We start from the raw sequence: 20921 nt of genomic DNA, 5'->3' as shown, positions 1-20921 counted from the left end.
CTAAAATTGTATTTACAATCTTTACAATAGAGTGGAGAAGATGAGTTTAACAATAATAAGATGGTTTAAAATAAGATGGTTTAAAATCTAAGTTGCAGGAATTTCAGAAAACAAAAAAAAAAACCCTGCAGGTCAGAGTAGTTGTAGGTAAATTCATGAAAAGGGCAGAAACCAAGTTAGGATTTAAAGGACAGGGAATCAGAGAAGAAAGAAGACATTTGAGAATCAAAGAGCAACAGGAATAAAAGCTATCGGGGGTGGCATTTCTAAAGGTGGGAGAGCACAAAGGAAGTCAGTCAACAAGTGTCACTGATAAAAACTTGTTAAGAAAGTAATGAGAAATTAGGCTGGCTGGGTAAAATGAGGGCAAGGTCAAGGGAGCTTTAGAAGTCAAACAGAGTAATACAGACAAAAGGGTATTGTTACAGTTTTGCCATGATAGAAAAAATATTAAAAAGGATATAACTGGGGGCGCCTGGGTGGCTCAGTGGGTTAAAGCCTCTGCTTTAGGCTCAGGTCATGATCCCAGGGTCCTAGGATTGAACCTGGCATCGGCATTGGCATCGGCATCGCCATTGGGCTCTCTGCTCAGCAGGGAGCCTGCTTCTCTTTCTCTGCCTGCCTCTCTGCCTACTTGTGATCTCTGTCAAATAAATAAATAAAATCTTTAAAAAAAAAAAAAAGGATATAACTGAGCAAGATTAATTTGGACATTAGATTATGATAGGAAAAGACTTGGAAAAAAAACATTTAGGAATCAGATATTTTTCCCCGTTGGAAAGACAGGTTGATAAGGGTGAGCTAAGCTTGGGGCAACGGAATGGAAAGACGTGAACTCTAGAGATAAAACTTAGTGAACTTTCTATTAGTAGCAGGTTAGGTAAAGAAGAGTGAGTCAAGGATTATCTGAATATATTTAGGGTTACAGAAATGAGAAGCAATAACATTATTGAGTACATACTGTATCCTAGGCAGCATGATAGACATACAACAAATTAATTAATTGTCCCACAAACTGTATGTAATAGATATCTATTTTACAAATAAAGGAACTTAAGCCCAGAGTGATGAAATAACTTACCTTGCTAATAAGTGGCTTAGGCAGGCCTGACACATAGGTTTATCAGACCAAAGAGATACGAGGCTATCACAGTGGTAACAAAACCTAAAGTCTACTGTCATCTACCTGGGCAATTAGATTTGTCATTTGTAAGCTGCTAGAGATCTGACAAGTTGCTTAATTTTCTGAGCTTCAGTTTTCTCACCTCTACAATGCAGACAGCAAACTACCTCACAGAGTTCCAATGAGGATTAAATGAGATAATGCACATGGACACTGTTAATACTGCCGAGAAAACAGTAAGCACTCATATAACATATTATGCCTTGTGTACTGTGCCTCAGCACAATATGTTAGTGTCATTAACACAGGGAAAAACCAAAAATATAAAATTTCAAACAAGATGAATTGATGGTGGCTTCGAAGTAGGTATCTTTAGAAAAACAGAAACAAAAATTAAATGCAAAAAGGAGAGGTTATGGAAATACCCACTAAGTCAAGAAATACCGACTTTAGTTTTAAGAGGTTGCAGAAATGCCTACTTGATAACGGGTCTGGACGACTTAACCTCACTCAAGGAATTTTTCTCATTCACAAATTCTCATCATAAATATTTCCTTGTGCGACAATTTCATAAAACTTTTATTTACTTTGTATAGGATATTATGCTAGATGTTAGAAGTACAAAGAAGGTACAATTTTTAAAAAGTAGTAATTTAGGTAGAGAGAAGATATACAAAATTATAAAGCACAATGATATAGTAGTATATATCAAATAAGTAATACATACAAACAAAAAAAGCCACAGAAGTTAAAAAAGAAAAGACTGAGGTTCCTTTGGGTAGTTACTGGCTAAGGAGACAGATAAATCCTGCTCAGGGCCTTGAAGGAAGGGTAAGACAGATAAAGAGAAAGCTGAGAGGAGTGGGGGAGGGGACTCCTGGCAGGGAGAGCAGCATGCACAAAGCAAACAGAGCATACATAACATGTTTCAAGGAAACCAAAAGGAGCAGCTTGATTTGGACAATTTATATTAAAAGAAATACAAAAAAGGCCAAATTTTATCAAGTTCTAAAGAGCTTTGTATACTACTTTATCAATTTTATTTCACTATGTAATAAGCAAAGCAGTGTGCCTTTCTCTTTCAGCATCAGACTGTTACAGCTGCATAATCTACTTCTTAAAACCCTAAATCTGTTTTAGAAATACTATCTTCTGCTTCCCTCATTTTATAAGGTAGCAAATATAAAATTTAATTCTCATGTAATGAGGTAAGAATCTTCATATAAGCATGTTTGCCATCAACTAATGCTTTCTTGCTGGAGAGATTTTAAGTCTTCTCAGTATTTTCGATTTTAAGAAAATGTTTTGCTTTTTGAAGCCTTTTCAAGTAACTAAAGCCCATTAAAAGAAAGGAAACTAAAAATCATGACCAGATAAGGTAAATACATCTGTTTTTTCAAGTTTAACTAGCTAACCAGAACCGAAAATTTTGCTGTAAGTACCATTCCCTACAATATTTGGATAGCTGATAAGTACTTCCCTCAAATTCAAATGTTTAAATTAAACACTAAACTATTATCAAGATATCATACTATGAAACATATTGAGGATCAAAATGTATTTATAGCCACAAGAATATGTGATCCAACCTATTAAAACTTTTGGTCTGATTTAGGCATCATAGAAAAAAAAGAAACATACTGAATAATTCACTGGGGCGCCTGGGTGGCAAAGTTGGGTAAGCATCTGAGTCTTGGTTTTGGCTCACGTTGTGATCTCAGGTTGTGAGACCGAGGTCCCATGTTGGGTTTGGCAATAGGCAGAGTCTGCTTGAGTTTCTCTCTGAGCACCCTAAATGCCCCTGCCCCTTGAACTCTCTCTAAAATAAATAAATAAATAAATAAATAAACCTTTTAAAAAAAAAAGTTTGATTCACTACAATATAACATGCACACATGCATGTGTTTTTTTTTTTTTTCCAAAATCAAGGATTTTTTTCCTTTCACTAATTTATCATTAATTGGTTTACAGTAATACTTACCCTAGTATTCTATTCATTCCATGTCTAGCAGCATAGTGTAATGGAGTATTGTGCTGGTAGGGCTCCCCATAAGATGTATTTGGATCAAGGGATTCTTTCAGCTGAGGATTGTTTTCATAAATTTGGCAGGCCAGGTTTTCATCACCATTGATGAGTGCTTTACGGAATTTGGTGGTTGTATTTCCCATGTTTTCTTTTGTTTTTTTCTGATAGGCTGTGGCACTTTTTTCCTTTCCCCTTCAGCCACTTCTTGAATGTTTCTGCAACATGTTTCACATTCTAATGGGAAAAAATATTATCAAATTAGATTGTAAAACATAAGTTACAAAGCAGTATCCTAAATAAATAATAACACAATTAGGAACACTAAAAAAACCTAGGAAGCATATGTAAGGGAGCAAATTAAATTACATTTTACCAAATTTATCTTAATAGAAAAAATACCTCAAATTTTCAACACTGCCCAAATCAACTTCTTGTTAAATTAACATTTACCCACACAGAAACTGTTAAAGGTTTCACAGGCAGCACATTGTACTATGAAACTTATCTACATATATGAACCCTTCAATTTTCCTTTTCATATTGGCAGGAAATAACGACTTAATTTTATGGTTTAATACACTTAAATCTCTGCATAAATTCTGTACAAAACAGACTCAGCCAATTTGGGGGCATGAAAAATGTAGGAAATTTTGCTCACATATGAACTTCAGAATAGGTGTTAAGTTACAGTTTAAAAAAACCCCACAATCCTTGGCAAGTATGCTCAATAATAAAGGCTACTTTCACTCCATTCCAATAAATGTTTCTGAATCTACTCTTGAACTATGATGGAAATTAGTGATAGGGGCGCCTGGGTGGCTCAGTGGGTTAAGCCTCTGCTTTCGGCTCAGGTCATGATCTCAGGGTCCTGGGATGGAGCCCCGCATCAGGCTCTCTGCTCAGCAGGGAGCCTGCTTCCCCCTCTCTCTCTGCCTGCCTCTCTGCCTACTTGTGATCTTTCTCTCTGTCAAATAAATAAATAAAATCTTAAAAAAAAAAGAAATTAGTGATAAAGGAAATAGCATATGTGAAGGCAGTTATGAAATAAAAGGACTATTCAAGGAATGGTCAGTACACATGGAGCTCAGGATCTCTAGTTTTGAAATAACAGAAGATAAAACTGAAAATATTTTGGGGCCACTTAGAAACTTATACTTTAATCTGTAAAGAATGGATAATTAAAGGATTTTATGCATGGCAGTGACAAAATAATTTTATGCTTCCGAAAATTAACCATTTAGACAGCATGGAAGACAGACAGGAGGGAGGAAAAGATAGAGGCAGAATATAACAGTCCATCATGATACCTAATTAACTCAGCAGCAGGCTGGACATTAAAACATAGCTTATTTAAGAAAACAGTTGAGGGGCGCCTGGGTGGCTCAGTGGGTTAGGCCACTGCCTTCGGCTCGGGTCATGATCTCAGGGTCCTGGGATCGAGTCCCACATCGGGCTCCCTAATCAGCAGGGAGCCTGCTTCCTCCTCTCTCTCTCTCTGCCTGCCTCTCTGCCTACTTGTGATCTCTCTCTGTCAAATAAATAAATAAATTTAAAAAAAAAAAAAGAAAAGAAAACAGTTGAAAATAGTATATACTTTTTCAACACAAGTTTTATACAGGGTAGTAACAGTTTCAACAGAATACAAAAAACAGGCTGAAAAACAAATGAGTTGGTTGTTGTTTTTTTTTTAAAGTTTCCTATAAAACAGAGTTTGTCATCCTTCCTTGGCTGTACACTGATTAACCTGGAGAACTTCAAAGAGTCCCATTAGCCAAGCTACACTCCAGAGTAATTAAATCCGTTTCCAGGGAGTGGCACAAGGGCACTGGTATTTCAGCAACTTGGGTGATTTCAATGTGCACACACCACTGTATAAAACCCTTGTAACTCCCTCCAGGCAAATGGTTATATCTGAGTATGGAGATAAAGGTGAACAGGCAGGGAAAGACATCTGCTAAATCTATTTTAGAGACAGGTGTTAACTACTGACTTACAAGAGCAGTATTTTCTGGCCCACATCTATACTTAATGAGGTCAGCATTTCAGTCTTTTAAGGGCTCTTTGCTACTGACATTTTTATTTTAAATATGCAATACGTACACATAGTTGAATGAGTAAAGACAGACAAAAGATAACTGGAAGATAATCATAGTTATCATTTTGACAAATAACCACCCTATTTATAATGTATATAAATATTTGTTTTATACATCATATATACAGTATAAGTATGTATACATATAAATTGGATCACTACATAATTTAAAATTTTTTATTTAATTTTTCAGATGGTTGCTCAATCTTTGAGCACTATTCCTTCATCATTTCATCTAGAATGAGAGAAGAAAATCCTTCCCTCTGACACTTAGACTTATCATAGTATACCAAAGACACTTTGGGGATTTTTCAGGGACACCCTAGATTATTTTCCTTTTGTTTTTCAAAGGATCTAGGAGTCATCTGTTTATTCTCAGTGAAATAATCTGCGTTCTGTAGAACTGCATTAAGTATTTTAAGGATTTGTTATTCTTAATGAAAACTCCATTCAGGTTATTGTATATTTCAATCTATAACCAAGTATAAACCATATCATGTAAATTCTAAAGGGTCTTTCCTAAGAATCTGAAAACTTATAGTTGTTTGGTCTTATGATTCTTCCCTGCTCGTTGCAACTCAAATGATAAAACATTTTTGGAGTTTTGGATCAGATTAATAAACAACACATTTTCTTTGATTTGCATTGTACTTTAGCAAATGTTGTGCAAGAAAAGTAAATTGTATCCAAAATGTAAAAAAAAAAAAGGAAGAAATTAATGATATCTTGGGGTATTTATTGAAAATAACAAGATACTTTTAAAAAAATCAATAACACTCTGGGGCGCCTGGGTAGCTCAGTCAGATAAGTGTCTGCCTTTGGCTCAGGTCATAGTTCCAGGACCCTGGGACCAAGTCTGCATTGGTCTCCCCCTGTTTGTGTTCTTGTGCTCTCTCTCTCACAAATAATAAATAAATAAAATCTTTTAAAAAATCAATAATACTCTAAATGTGCATTAAACATTACTGTCACTCATGGTGAAAAGCATAATGGCATCTAGAAACCTTTTTGTGGTTCTCAGTTATTTTCAAGTCTGTTTCATTTTTAAAATTTGAGTTTAATAAGCCTGAAAGTCAGCAGGAAATGCATCATTTTAAAGTCATAGCTCCATTCCCTCAGATTATTCTCACAAGTTTTACCTAGAAATTTGCCAGATGTGTCCTTTAACTTTTTCATAGCCACGTTAGTATAACCTGAAGTTACTGTTCTCTCTTTGTTTGAATCAAACTCTTAAGTACTATTTCCTCAATTTTTTTTTTTTTAAGATTTTATTTACTTATTTGACAGAGAGAGAGATCGCAAGTAGGCAGAGGCAGGCAGAGAGAGACGGGGAAGCAGGCTGCGGGCTGAGCAGAGAGCCCGATGTGGGGCTCGATCCCAGGACGCTGAGATCATGACCGGAGCTGAAGGCAGAGGCTTCAACCCACTGAGCCACCCAGGTGCCCCTATTTCCTCAATTTTAAAATAAAACTAAGTATAGAGCTTCATAAGACAGGTGAAGGATTAGCAAAGAGGTGAAAATAATTCCTTATTTAGGGCCTTTAAGTTTTACAGGAAAATCTAGGTAAAATTTCATCATCTTTCAGTGGTAAAATACAGCACTCAATAAGTTAATTAATGAAAAAAGTAAGAAAAATACAGCTTATCAATGGACTCTAGAAAGCTTTCCTTAATTTCTGATTAACTTTTAATTGTGAGGGCTCTATAACACTTGCTTTAAATCGTTCTTTCAACTTACTTCCCTTTCCACAGGTTAATAATCTGCAACAAAATTTCAAGTGTACCTAAATTAATAAACTACTCCCAGAAATCTTTTATAGAATATAAAGTTTTCCAGAAATAACTTGCTCTTAGCTTCTCTGTCTCCACAAAAGTAAATTATTTTTAAAGTCATAATTATGAATTGAAGTTGTTGATCTAAATGAAATAATTGGTTCCCATTCTTCATCTACCTAGAAGAAAACCCATCACACACATTGATCATCTACTTCTAATTCATCCCTCTGCAACTGTTTGCCCCATTGATAAGAATAACAATTGTAATCTACAACTAAATGTCTCTTTAGAAGAGAAACAAGTAAAAATTCATTCAAACAGTAAGTCCCAAGACCACTCCACTTAAGGTTGAAATCAGAGAGATGTACCAAGGAAGAAGATTCCAGAACTCTTTACATCTACAGAAATGTTCTAATTGTTACTGCATTAATACTTAGAGAAGAGGAGAGGATAGTTTAAAAACAGACTCTAAGAGAACTTTCAAAGCATAAGGTAAAAAAGAAAAAAGAAATAAGGATAGAAGGAAAAAAGCCAGGAAAAGTCAATATATAACAGCAGACAAAAACCATGTGGGAAAGTCATATATTAAGCTATCAAGTCCGTTCATTCACTAATTCAACAAACATATTAATCTGTAATTATTTTCATTTGTCACTATGCATCAGAATCACCTGGAGAGGTGATTTCACCTAAGGACCAAAAGGCCAGAAAGAGAATTTTAAAAACCTCCTAGATGATTATAACATGCAGGTCAGACTTGAGGACCATGGGTTAGTTTTGAAACTATGCTAAGCCAAAGGTAATGGCAAGCAGTGTGATGGCAAGGAGAAGTGTAGGAGTTGGAAAGACTTGTGCTCAAATTCAAGTAACTTAACTTTTGATATGTTTCCTCATCTGTAAACCAGCAGTATTAATATCTACTTTCTTCAGTCAACAAATACAAAGAACAAACATAAATATCATTGCACCTATTCAATTTATATTCTGGTGGGGGTAAAGAGAAAAGCACTGTAAGGCTTTGATTTTATTCTGTCTGTAACAAGGAGTGATTACAGGTTTGGAACTACATCATTCTCAGGATTTAGCAATTTTAGAAAAATGCATTCATAGTTTATCCATGAATCAATAGTTCATGCATTTTTGTTGCTGAGTAGCATTCCACTGCATGGATGTACCACTGATTTTTCACATATTAAAGGACATGTTGGTTGTTTCCAGTTTTTGAAAATTGTTAATAAAGCTATCATAACATTCACATACAAGTTTTATGTGAATGTATGCTTTAATTTCTCCTGGGCAAATATCCAAGAATGGAAATACTGGGGTATGGTAAGTGAGTTGTTTAACTTCGTAAGAAACCACAAAACTGTTTTCCAGAGCAGATGTACCAACTCATTCCTATTGGCCATGTTACAGTTGCTCTGTATCTCAGTTAGCATTTGGAATTATCAGTTTTGGGGGAGTTTTTCTCCCCTTTTTGTTCTTTTGGTAGCTATCCTAATGGATGTATTGTGGTATCACATAACGGTATTAGTATCCACCTTTCTAACGATTAACAATATGGATCATGCTTTGATATGCTTATGTACCATGAGTGTATCTTGATTATATATCTAAAATGTCTGTTTAGATCTTTTGACAATTCTTAAGATGGATTACTGTTGAATTTGAGTTCCTTATATATTCTATAAAAAAAAGTTCTATGTTAGAAATGTGATTTGAAATATTTCTTCCAGTCTGAAAAGTCTTCTCTTTTCAGTCTCTTAACAGTGTTCACAGGCCAAAAGTCTTAAATTTTGATGAAGTAAAATTGACCATTTTTTTTCCTTTTATGGGCTGGGCTTTTAGAGTCATATGTAAAACTTTGCCTAACTCATGTCACAGGGATTTTCTTATATATATTCTCTTGGAAGTTTTTTTTAGTTTTAGGTTCTCCATTTAAGTCCATGATCCATTGTGAATTAATTTCTATATAAGGTTGAGGTATGGATTGAGGTTCATTATGTTTTTTTTTTAATTAATTTATTTTTTCAGCGTAACAGTATTCATTGTATTTGCACCACACCCAGTGCTCCATGCAATACGTGCCCTCTCTAATACCCACCACCTGGTTCCCCCACCCCTTCAAAACCCTCAGATTGTTTTTCAGAGTCCGTAGTCTCTATGGTTCATTATGTTTTATGGACAGACATCCAATAGTTCCAGCCCCATTTATTAAAAGGAGTGTCCTTTCTCCACTGAATTGAATTGCCTTTGTACCTTTACCAAAAACCAACTGAGTAGCAAAGTGAATTCAACAATAGATTAAAAGGATCAGATACCACAATCAAATGGGATTTACTCCAGAGATGCAATGGTGGTTCAACATCTGCCAATTAAAGTGATACACCACATAAACAAAATTAAAGATAAAAATCATATGATCATCCCAATAGATGCAAAAAAAAGTACGTGATAAAATTCAACATCTGGTCATGACAGAAACTAACAAAGTGGGTAGAGAGAGAACATACCTCAACACAAGGCCATACATGAAATGTCTACAGCTACAATCATACTCAGTAATGAAAAGATGAAACCTTTCCCTCTAGATTCAGGAAAAGGACAAGAATGTACACTCTTGGCCACTTTTATTCAGCATAATTTTGGAAGCCCTAGCCAAAGCAATTAGGCAAGAAAAAATATAAAAGACCCAAAATTTTTTTTTAAGATTTTATTTATTTGACAGAGAGAGATCACAAGTAGGCAGAGGCAGGCAGAGAGAGAGGAAGGGAAGCAGGCTCCCCGCCAAGCAAAGAGCCCGATGCGGGGCTCGATCCCAGGACCCTGGGATCATGACCTGAGCTGAAAGCAGAGGCTTTAACCCACTGAGCCACTCAGGTATCCCAAAGACCCAAATTTTTTAAAAAGGAGTAAAACTGTCACTATATTTGCAGATGATATACTTTATATAGAAAATCCTGAAGACTTTGCCAAAAACTATTCAAATAAATGAATTCAGTAAAACAGCAGGATACAAAATCAATATATAAAAATCTATTCTCTTTCTATAAATAATGAACTATCAGAAAGAGAAATTAAGAGAGCAAGTCCATTCACAACTACATCAAAAAGAATAAAATACCTAGAAGTAAATTTAACCAAGGAGGTTTACGATCTATACACTGAAAAATATAAGACACTGATGAAAGAAACTGAAGATGGAAATAAATGGAAAGATATTCTATGCTAATGGATCAGAAGAATTAATATTGTTAAAATATCTGTATGACCCAAAGTAATCTACAGATTCAGAACAATCCCTATAAAAATTCCAATGGCATTTTTCACAGAAACAGAAGAATCCTAAACTTTGTATGGAACCACAAAAGACCCAAAATAGCTAAAGCCATCTTGAGAAAAAAGAACAAAACTGGAGACATCATACTTCTTGATTTCAAGCTATATTACAAAGCTACATAATCAGAACAGTATGGAATGGACATTAAAAACAGACACACAGACCAATGGAACAAGAGAGCCCAGGAAATAAACCCATGCAAATATGGTCAATTAATTTATGACAAAGAACCCAAAAATATATCATCCTGAAAATACAGTCTCTTTAATAAATGGTGCTGGGAACACTGGACAGCCACATGCAAAAGAATAAGACTAGATCACTATTTTACACTATACACAAAAAATTAACTGAAAATGGATTACAGACATGAATGTAAAACTTGAAAACCACAAAACTCCTAGAAGAAAACAGGTGGCACTCCTTGACACCACTTTTTTTTTAATTAATTAAACAGTTTCAGTTTTATTTTTCAATTAACATATTCATTCTAGAGTTTTTTGGATATAGTTAAATTTCACTTTTTTTTTCTCTTTATTTATTTTCAGAAAAACAGTATTCATTATTTTTTCACCACACCCAGTGCTCCATGCAAGCCGTGCCCTCTATAATACCCACCACCTGGTACCCCAACCTCCCACCCCTCCACCACTTCAAACCCCTCAGATTGTTTTTCAGTCCATAATCTCTCATGGTTCACCTCCCCTTCCAATTTACCCAAATTCCCTACTCCTCTCTAACACCCCTTGTCCTCCATGCTATTTGTTATGCTCCACAAATAAGTGAAACCATATGATAATTGACTCTCTCTGCTTGACTTATTTCACTCAGCATAATCTCTTCCAGTCCCATCCATGTTGCTACAAAAGTTGGGTATTCATCCTTTCTGATGGAGGCATAATACTCCATAGTGTATATGGACCACATCTTCCTTATCCATTCATCCGTTGAAGGGCATCTTGGTTCTTTCCATAGTTTGGCGACTGTGGCCATTGCTGCTATAAACATTGGGGTACAGATGGCCCTTCTTTTCACGACATCTGTGTCTTTGGGGTAAATACCCAGGAGTGCAATTGCAGGGCCATAGGGAAGCTCTATTTTTAAGTTCTTGAGGAATCTCCACACTGTTCTCCAAAGAGGCTGCACCAACTTGCATTCCCACCAACAGTGTAAGAGGGTTCCCCTTTCTCCACATCCTCTCCAACACATGTTGTTTCCTGTCTTGTTAATTTTGGCCATTCTAACTGGTGTAAGGTGATATCTCAATGTGGTTTTAATTTGAATCTCCCTGAGGGCTAATGATGATGAGCATTTTTTCATGATTGACACCACTTTTAACAATGTTTTTTATGGCAAAGACACCGAAAGCAATAATAAACAAGAGGCATTAATATCAAAGTTAACAGCTTCTACACAGCAAAGGAAACCATCAATAAAATGAAAAGGCAACCTACATAATGGAAGAAAATATTTGCAAATCATTTACCTGATAAGGGGCTAATATACAAAATATATAAAGAATTCAGTCAACTCAATAACAAAAAAAAAATCCAATTAAAAGATGGACAGAGAATCTGGATAGAGATTTTTCCAAAGAAATTCAGATACAAGGCCAACAGGTACATGAAAAGATGGTCACCGTCACTAATCATCAGGGAAATGCAAATAAAAGCCATAAAGAGACATCATCTCCTATCTGTTAGAATGGCTATTATGAAAAAGAGAAGAAATACCAAGTGTTGGTGAGGATGTGAAGAAAAGGGAGCCCTTGTACACTACTGGTGGAAATGTATATTGATGTAGTCACTAGAGAAATCACTATGGTGGCTCCTCCAAAAATTAAAAATAGAACTACCATAAGATCCAGCAATTCTAGGTGTTTACCCAAAAGAAAACAAAATGACTAACTTGAAAACATACATGCACCCCCATGCAGCACTATTTACAATACCCAAAATATGGAAACAATCTAAGTGTCCAACAATGGATGAATACATAAAGAAAATGTGTATCTATCTATATATCTATAACAGAATATTATTTAGTCATATAAAAAATGAAATCTTTGGAGGCTCGGGGTTAAAGCCTCTGCCTTCAGCTCAGATCATGATCCCAGAGTCCTGGGATTGAGCCCTGCATCGGGCTCTCTGCTCAGCAAGGAGCCTGCTTCCCCCACCTCTCTTCTGCCTGCCTCTCTGCCTACTTGTGATCTCTGTCAAATAAATAAATGAAATCTTTAAAAAAAAATGAAATCTTGCCATTGGTGACAAATGGTTGGAACTTGAGGGTATTATGCTCAGTTGAATAAGTCAGGCAAAGAAAGATACTGTATGATCTCACTTATATGTGAAATCTTCAAAATCAACCAACCAAACAAAAACCACTAAGCTCATAGATATAGACAATAGACTGGTGAAACTAATATAATAATGTATATCAACAATACCTCAATTTAAAAAAAAACAGCTGACTATACTTGTGTGCATCCAATTCTGGACTCTATTCTGTTTCATTTTTCTGTGTCTATTCTTTTTATTTTTTTTAAGATTTTATTTATTTATTTGATAGACAGAGATCACAAGTAGGCAGAGAGGCAGGCAGAAGAGAGGTGGGGGAAGCAGGCTCCTTGCTGAGCAGAGAGCCTGATGCAGGGCTCAATCCCAGGACCCTGAGCTGAAGGCAGAGGCCAACCCACTGAGCCACCCAGATGTCCCTCTGTGTATCTATTCTTTTTTTTTTTTTTTTAAGATTTTATTTATTTACTTGACACACACAGAGAGAGAGAGAGAGAGAGATCCTAAGTAGGCAGAGAGGCAGGCGGGGGTGGGGGAGCAGGCTCCCCGCTGAGCAGAGAGTCCGATGCGGGGCTGGATCCCAGGACCCTGAGATCATGACCTGAGCTGAAAGCAGAGGCTTAACCCACTAAGCCACCCAGGTGCCCCTGTGTGTCTATTCTTTTAGCAATACTGTATTATCTTGATTATTTGAAGAACTGACATCTTTAACAATACTGAGGGTTCCAATCCATGCACATGGTATTTCTGTCAATTTATTTATGTCTACTTTGACTAATTTTTTTAGTTCGTGTTTTGTATGTTGGTTGTATCATACAAATGGCATATATATTTTGTTAAATAAGTATTTATTTTCGAGGGGTGCTATTATTATAAATAGTACTATACAAAATTTTAAGTTCCTACTGTTCATTTCCAGTATATAGAAATACAACTGAATTCATATATTAGACCTTGTAAACTATGAATTTGCTAAATTCACTTATTCTAGAAGTTTTTGGGTAGATATAGAGGCAGTTTTATTTCCTCCTTTAACATATAAATGCCTTTTCTTTTTCTTACTCTATTATAATGGGTAGGCTGATTTTTTAGTTAGTGAAAGTTTAAGGAAAAATAGGATTATTTGTATACAGTACATAAATATCTCAGGGGAGAATAATCACCAAGTGAAAAGTGGCAACTTTACAATGAAGAAACATGGGGAATACCACTTTCACCAAGTGATTAAGATTAACACCACCAATAACATATTGACATCATTTTCCCTAATTTAGCACACTAAAAAAAAGCACTTTACTTCTGTAGTATTCTTATGAAAAGACACATAACACCCACCTAACTATGTGACAGTACCAGATAAACTCAAATTGAGCGACATTCTACAAAATAACTGGCCAGTACTCTTCAAAAAAGTGTCAAGGCCATGAAAGACAAGAAGGGACTGTACAACTGTTCATAGATTAGGTAAGACTAAGGAAATGTGAGAACTAAATGCCACATGGGATCTGAGATTGAATTTTAGAACAGAAAACAAAGTCATAAACAAAACTGGTGGAAACCAAATAAAGTATCTAGTTTAACCAATATCATACCAATGTTAATCTCTTAATTTTGATAACTGCAGCATGGCAAGATGTTTACATTAGGGCAAGCTGGGTTAAGGGGAGGCACGAATTCTATCTAGGTCCTACATTTTTTTTTTTTTAAGATTTATTTATCTGAGAGGACAGAGCAAGCAGAGGGAGAGGGAGACAAGAAGACTCCCTGCTGAGTGGGGAGCACAGTGCTGAGCTGGATCCCAGGACCCTGAGATCATGACATGAGCTAAATTCTAGAGTTGAACACAACCTACTGAGCCACCCAGGCACCCTTCTCTGTCTTATTTTTGCAACTTTTCTTTAAATCTATAACTACTTCAAAATAAAAAGGTGAAAAAAAGATTCTAGCTTTTGGGTTTAGAACAAACCTTAGGAAGGCACAGACAAAAATAGGGAGAATGACCTATAAGGAGGATACTAGGGTAATCCAGTTAACAAATTGTAGTTTCAGGATGCCTGGGTGGCTCAGTTGGTTAAATGTCTGCCTTCTTCTCAGGCCGTGATCCAAGGGTCCTGGGATAGAGCCCCACATTAGGGCCCTTGCTCAGTGGGGAGCCTGAATCTCCCTCTGCTTGCTGCCCCCCCCCCCGCTGTGCTCTCTCTCACTGACAAATAAATAAATAAAGTCTTTAAAAAAAAATTACAGTTTCATAGACCAGGATGGTACAAACTGACATGATAAAAAGTATTTGTATTATAGGTCTATTTTGAATAGTATTTCCTGAAAGCTTTAGAGTGTAGAAACAGAGCAGTCTTGGATATTTATTATCCAACAGAATAAAATAACAGAAGTAATAAAATAGGAACAACATCTTAAATTCCCAAATCCTTGAAGAACCATTCCTCACTAGAAAATGAGTAGGAAGGACACTTCTAAGAAAAATCAATGCTACTTACTACTAATTTTGGTACAAAGCTTCTAATCCCTATCCATTCTCTTAACCTAGAGTATTTAGCTATGCCATGTGTAAATCACAAGGTCCACTGGCCCCTCTAGCCTAGATTTCTCTGATGGTGAAAAGAGACAGAGAAAGAGGGGGGAAAAGGTTAAGACTAGCTATCTGAATTCATTACATTCCTGCCACTTTGTACCAAAATGTACAAACCCTAGAGGCCCAACTATATCCCTAAAAATTCCATGATGTTAACATTTCTTTTAGAGAGGAATAAGGAAAAAGGCATGTCTCTTCTAGAGCCTAAGGTGCAGAGTTAGCTTCAGTGATTTAGGTTTAGGATGTGAACATGGAAGAATGCAGGTGAAGGGGTAGTGGTAGTCTTTTGGATATATCTTCTGTAAAATCTTTAGTGGCTTCCTACAAATGACAGATTATAGTCAAATTCTTAGGAAATGCATACGTAAGGCTGTACCATAAAAGTGTTCTTAAAAACAATGAGTTGGGGATTTGCATAAGGAAATAAGTTGAGGTAAAGCTGAATAGCTAGGTAGGATAGGGCCCTTAGGTTCCTGCCCTAAGTTTGGCTTCAGCTTTCAACTTAATATCAGATCATCACAGTTCTTAATGATATTTCCCGCTTCCGAAATTATAGGATTATTATATGGTATCAATATGATAGTTATTTTGACTTTAAACTTGGCCAGTGTAATTTGGTCTTATATATATATCCTGTGTGCTCTAACAGACTGATTAAATACAAAGGGGTGTTGAAAGAGCTTTTAAACTAGAAAGCTAGAAAGACCTAGAATCTTGGCAAGTTCGTTAATGACAGCATCCATTTTCGTGACAAGAAAATAATACTCATTTCTGAAGGCCACTGTAAAGATTAAACATAATAATGTATATAAAGTTCTATGACTCATAAGAAGACACAACATATCCTCTATTCCACTAAAGACTATAAAGTACACCCATACAAGAAATAACTTCTATTTCTCTATATGAAGAATGTTTGTAGTATTGAATTTTTACTAATTAAACTCGTAAGATCGGAGAGATAGAAAGGATTACATTTAAATTCTATCAGCGTATACTCCCAAGATTTAACCATAAAATCTTTAATGCCTTGTAAGTAAATGCCTTTCACATTAGATACCTAAAAAGCCTATCCTGAAATTGATCATAAGATGATCACTGCAATCCTGCATGAAATGTATTTGGTACTCTTTCATGCTTCATACGGAAGTCAGAATATCATAGGCATTTAATGAGATACATGTTGTCCCAAATGATAATGCCAAGAAAACATCACTCATTAAAAATTAACATGACTTAATGTTCACCTTTTATTCTTTTAAGAACTGGGATGGCAAAGATTGGAGAACTGACATTTCTAAAAATCCATGCAGATTTCAGCAACTAGAAACAGTAACAATAGAAAGTATTATAGTAAAATGAAACTGGCACAGATCCTTAGGAAAAATGACTTGAGATAAAAAGGCTGAATCTGGGTTTTGGCAGGGGCGGGGGTGGAGGAGGTGAGCCTGGTGGTGGGTATTGTGGAGGGCACATACTGTATGGAGCACTGGGTGTGGTGCACAGACAATGAATTTTGGAACACTGAAAAAAAATTAAATAAAATTATTTTCTTAAAAAGGCTGAATTTGATTGACCAAATGACAATAAAGGCCTTCAGAAATATGATGTCAAGCTATTGAGAATCTACTGAGGACTCTTACATCCTCCTGTAAGGTTACTACTCACTATAGCAGCTGGTCTCTATGCACCCTTAACCCCTCAACAAAATTCCCTTTACCTTAATTCTAATACTGTAACAGATTTTAAAAATGTAAGCTAGGGGCACCTGGGTGGCTCAGTGGGTTGTGTCCGACTTTGGATCAGGTCATGATTTCAGGGTCCTGGATCAAGCCATGTCAGGTTCCTTGCCAAGAGCTAAATCTGCTTCTCTTCCTTCTGCCCCTTCCCTCTATTCATGCTCTCTCAGTCTCTCTCTCTCAAATAGATAAATAAAATCTTTTTTAAAAAATATAAGCCATATTACTTTATTATAAACAAAAAACTTTTTGAGTGCAATCATTAATTAATACAACTAAAGGTATAGTTTAAATGTCATAAATTTACTACTGAAATGTTAACTTTTATTCACCAAAAATAACACAAAGAAGAAGAAAAGCAATTTAGGGGTGCCTGGGTGGTTCAGTTGGTTAAGTGTCCAACTCTTGATCTCAGCTCAGGCCTTGATCTTGGGGTTGTGAGTTTAAGCTCTATGCTGGACTCCACCCTGGGTGTGCAGCCTACTTAAAAAGAAAGAAAGGAAGGAAAGAAGAGAGAAAGAAAGAAAAGCAATTTAGGCTTGCTATCATAAGAAAACTGAAATGATTTACAAATATTGATTTTTTAATTAACATATAATGTATTATTTGTTACAAGTACTGATTTTTTTTAAAGATTTTATTTATTTATTAGACAGAGATCACAAGTAGGCAGAGAGGCAGGCAGAGAGAGAGGAGGAAGCAGGCTCTCTGCTCTGCAGAGCAGAGAGCCCGATGCGGGGCTCGATCCCAGGACCCTGGGATCATGACCTGAGCCAAAGGCAGAGGTTTTAACCCACTGAGCCACCCAGGCGCCCCACAAGTATTGATTTTTAATGATTGTACAGATCATAGGTATAGAAAGGTGAGCCAACAGTTTGTCTGTCTTCCTCATTAGATTATGGGGAACCTATTTTATTGTCCTTTTCTAAGTCTAATGCTTCAGTAAAATTGAAATTTATATTACCGAATGCACACACTCAGTTCACAGTACCTCTGAGCAATGCATAAGGTGGTGCAGGTACCAGCAAATGTTTCCTTTTCCAGTTTCTTAATTTTTTATTTTGAGGTAATCGTAGATTCACATGCAGTAGTAAGTACTTTTAAAAGACACTTAGCACAGTGCCTGGCACACAGAAACCTACCCAAGAAGTGTTAGCTATTAGATAATTAGAAAAATTAAGAAGGCATTCAAAAATATACCTTTGAAGAGCTTCTCTACAGAATGCTTGAGGTATACGCACATAATACTTTAATCTTTCAATGACCCCAGCAATGAGGGAAGCAAATGAAGGGAGGATGAACCAGGGTGATACCAATTCTGGCCTCGTTATTTTTTTTTTTTTTAAGATTTTATTTATTTATTTGACAGAGAGAGACACAGTGAATGGTGGAACACAAGCGCGGGCAGTGGGAGAGGAAGAAGCAGGCTTCCTACCGAGCAGGGAGCCTGATGTGGGACTTGATCCCAGTACTCTGGGATCATGACCTGAGCCGAAGGCAGATGCTTAACTGACTGAGCCACCCAGGTGCCCCTCTGGCCTTGCTATGTGGCCTTGGCTATCAGTCAGTCTCATTTTCTCAGTGGCCAAATGGACCTTAGGGCTTTGTGTATTCTGGCCTCAGCTGTCCCCTCGCTTCCCTTACCTCCTGCTTCTCTTCCCCTTAGGCTGTTGCTCTAGATGTACATTGTCTGCCTTCCAGTTTTTTTTTTTACAATCATGCTCTGGCCTTGGAGCCTTTACACCTGTTCTTCTCCAGATGGAGAGAAGGACTCAAAGAGCCCTTCCTTGGCCACTTTTTAATATTTTATCTCTGCTTATCTTTTCTTCATAAAACATATATAATGATATAATAACTAATGATTTACTCATTTTTCTCTCTCCTCCAAAATAAGTTCCATGAAGGCAGTCTTTGTTTGCTTCACTATCATATCCAGCCCAAGAGTAGTATCAGGCATTTGTTGAATGGATAATGGAGTATATGTTTGTAGGGTTCCTAAGCTCCCTTTTCAATTCTGGTATGCTATGATTAACTTATGGGCTTGTGGAACTGGTGAACATCTCAGAAATTCATGTCTGAGCCTGAGGTCTAAATGGTTCTTTGAGCTCCATTTTTTTTTTTTTTTTTAAAGTAATCTCTGTGCCCAGCGTGGGGCTCGGGCTCATGACCTATAGATCAAGAGTCCTATGCTCTGCTGACTAAGCCATCCAGGTGCCCCTTTTGGCTCCAATTTTTGACAAATGCCTTGCCTTAATGGATCTTTTAAAATCATCTCCAAATGTAACACACACATCCTAACACAGAGCTACAATGCCCACAGACAGGTATCACTTAATTCAAGAATCATTGCATGCTATGTGAAAAACACAATATATACACAGTATTTCTTTAGCCTGGAATTTTAGTCCTTATACAGTTTAATCCCAACTGACATTGGTAACTTCAACTCTAACCATACACCTTTCCAAAAAATCCTTTATTCTGGCTATAGTGGACTGTTTGTCCTTCTCTGAGACACACAGGTAAGCTTCTGCACCTTTGTCCTCACTGGACGTTTTGCTTGGAAGGTACAGATTCCCTCTCATACCGGCCAAACACCTCATCTTTCACAGTTGTCGAATACCTCATCTTTGAGGTCCAACTCAAATATCAGCTTCTGGGGAACCTTCCTTGATCTCTCGGGGAGTAACTGTCCACTCCATATGCTTACATTATAATGATCAGCACTGGAGTGGACTTACTTTACCTGTCTGTCCTCTTTAATCACTTATGAGCTTCACAGGCCTCAACCATATGTTTGCCTTCTCCTTATCACTAAGGACCTATTCCTGTGTCCAGCACAAATATTTATCAAATTGGATGTTAAAACGGCAGCACAACTCAGAATGCTTTCTAAGCTTTGCTGGTAGACTTCATCAGGTAGTTCCTCCTTCCTACTCTTCAAAAAGTTGGTTTCCTTAATATTTCTACTCACAGCAAACTTCTTCTGTAAAGGGCCAGACAGGAGATATTTGAAGCTTTGTGAATCATATGATCTCTGTTGCAACTGGTCAACTCTGCTGCTGGAGCTTGAAAGACATAGGGAGTATGTCACAGAATGGATACAGTTTAGTTCCAATAAAGCTTCATTTATAAAAATAGGCAAGGAGGTTTGGCCTATGGGTTGTAGTTTGTCAATGCCTGATTTGATGGAAGGAGTACAGCACAGTAGAACAATCTGGGTTGGAATCCCATGTTTAACCATTTCCTAATTAATAGCACAAATCCCGTAACTTCTCTGTACCTTAACTTCCTCATCTATAAAATAGGCGTAAGATCACCTACCTTGCAAGACTATCATGATTATCTAGTATGCAATACAGTGCCTGTCACAAGTAGGTACTCAACAAAATTTTTTAAAAGGTGTATTTTAGAAGGAGAGGGAAGGGGGAGTTAAAAGGAAAATCTCAAGCACACTCCCTGCTGAGTACAGAGCTGAGTGGGGCTCAATCCCATGGTACTCAATAAATTTTATCTCCCTTCCTCTATCAGGATCTGTAAGCCATTGATAAAGATTCAGTTGTTGCCTTTAAAGAACTCAATTCTCATTCTTTTTAACAGTGAAACCTTAAGAAAAATGTCACCAAATCTATGTTCTATATCAGGAATAATATACAACTGGTAGTCTAGACTTTATCATTTATCAGATGTCTAACTGTTGGCAAGTTTAAAAATGATGTTTTTTCAACTATCTTCTGAACAAAGATTAATTCCATTTTCATTATATATGAATACAATATAAATAGGTAGACAGACAGATAGATAGATAGATTGGTCAGGACCTTTATTAATAAAGGTCTTGCCTATGTAACTGCACTTACAAATACTAAATGAAAGGGATACAGAGTTGAGTACAAAGCCAGGAAACAGAATTTCACTGGAAGTTACTACAAACATGC

General features: G+C 36.5%; 1 protein-coding gene across 3 annotated transcripts in view; it reads right to left on the bottom strand.

The window, feature by feature from the left end:
* The window catches only part of ANKIB1 (ankyrin repeat and IBR domain containing 1), a 147003-nt gene that overhangs the window by 90646 nt on the left and 35436 nt on the right, over positions 1 to 20921 (bottom strand). For all 3 annotated transcript variants that reach the window (XM_044246004.1, XM_044246006.1, XM_044246005.1), the window contains exon 2: positions 3105 to 3383. In XM_044246004.1, the coding sequence (XP_044101939.1) occupies positions 3105 to 3292 (188 nt within the window). In that variant the 5' untranslated portion in view covers positions 3293 to 3383. The remainder of the gene's footprint in view (positions 1 to 3104; positions 3384 to 20921) is intronic.

The sequence above is a fragment of the Neovison vison genome, chromosome 4 (genome assembly GCF_020171115.1).
Source record: "Neovison vison isolate M4711 chromosome 4, ASM_NN_V1, whole genome shotgun sequence".
Taxonomy (NCBI): domain Eukaryota; kingdom Metazoa; phylum Chordata; class Mammalia; order Carnivora; family Mustelidae; genus Neogale; species Neogale vison.
The sequence above is the reverse complement of the archived record's forward strand: the minus strand, read 5'-3'. Positions and strand labels throughout refer to the sequence as shown.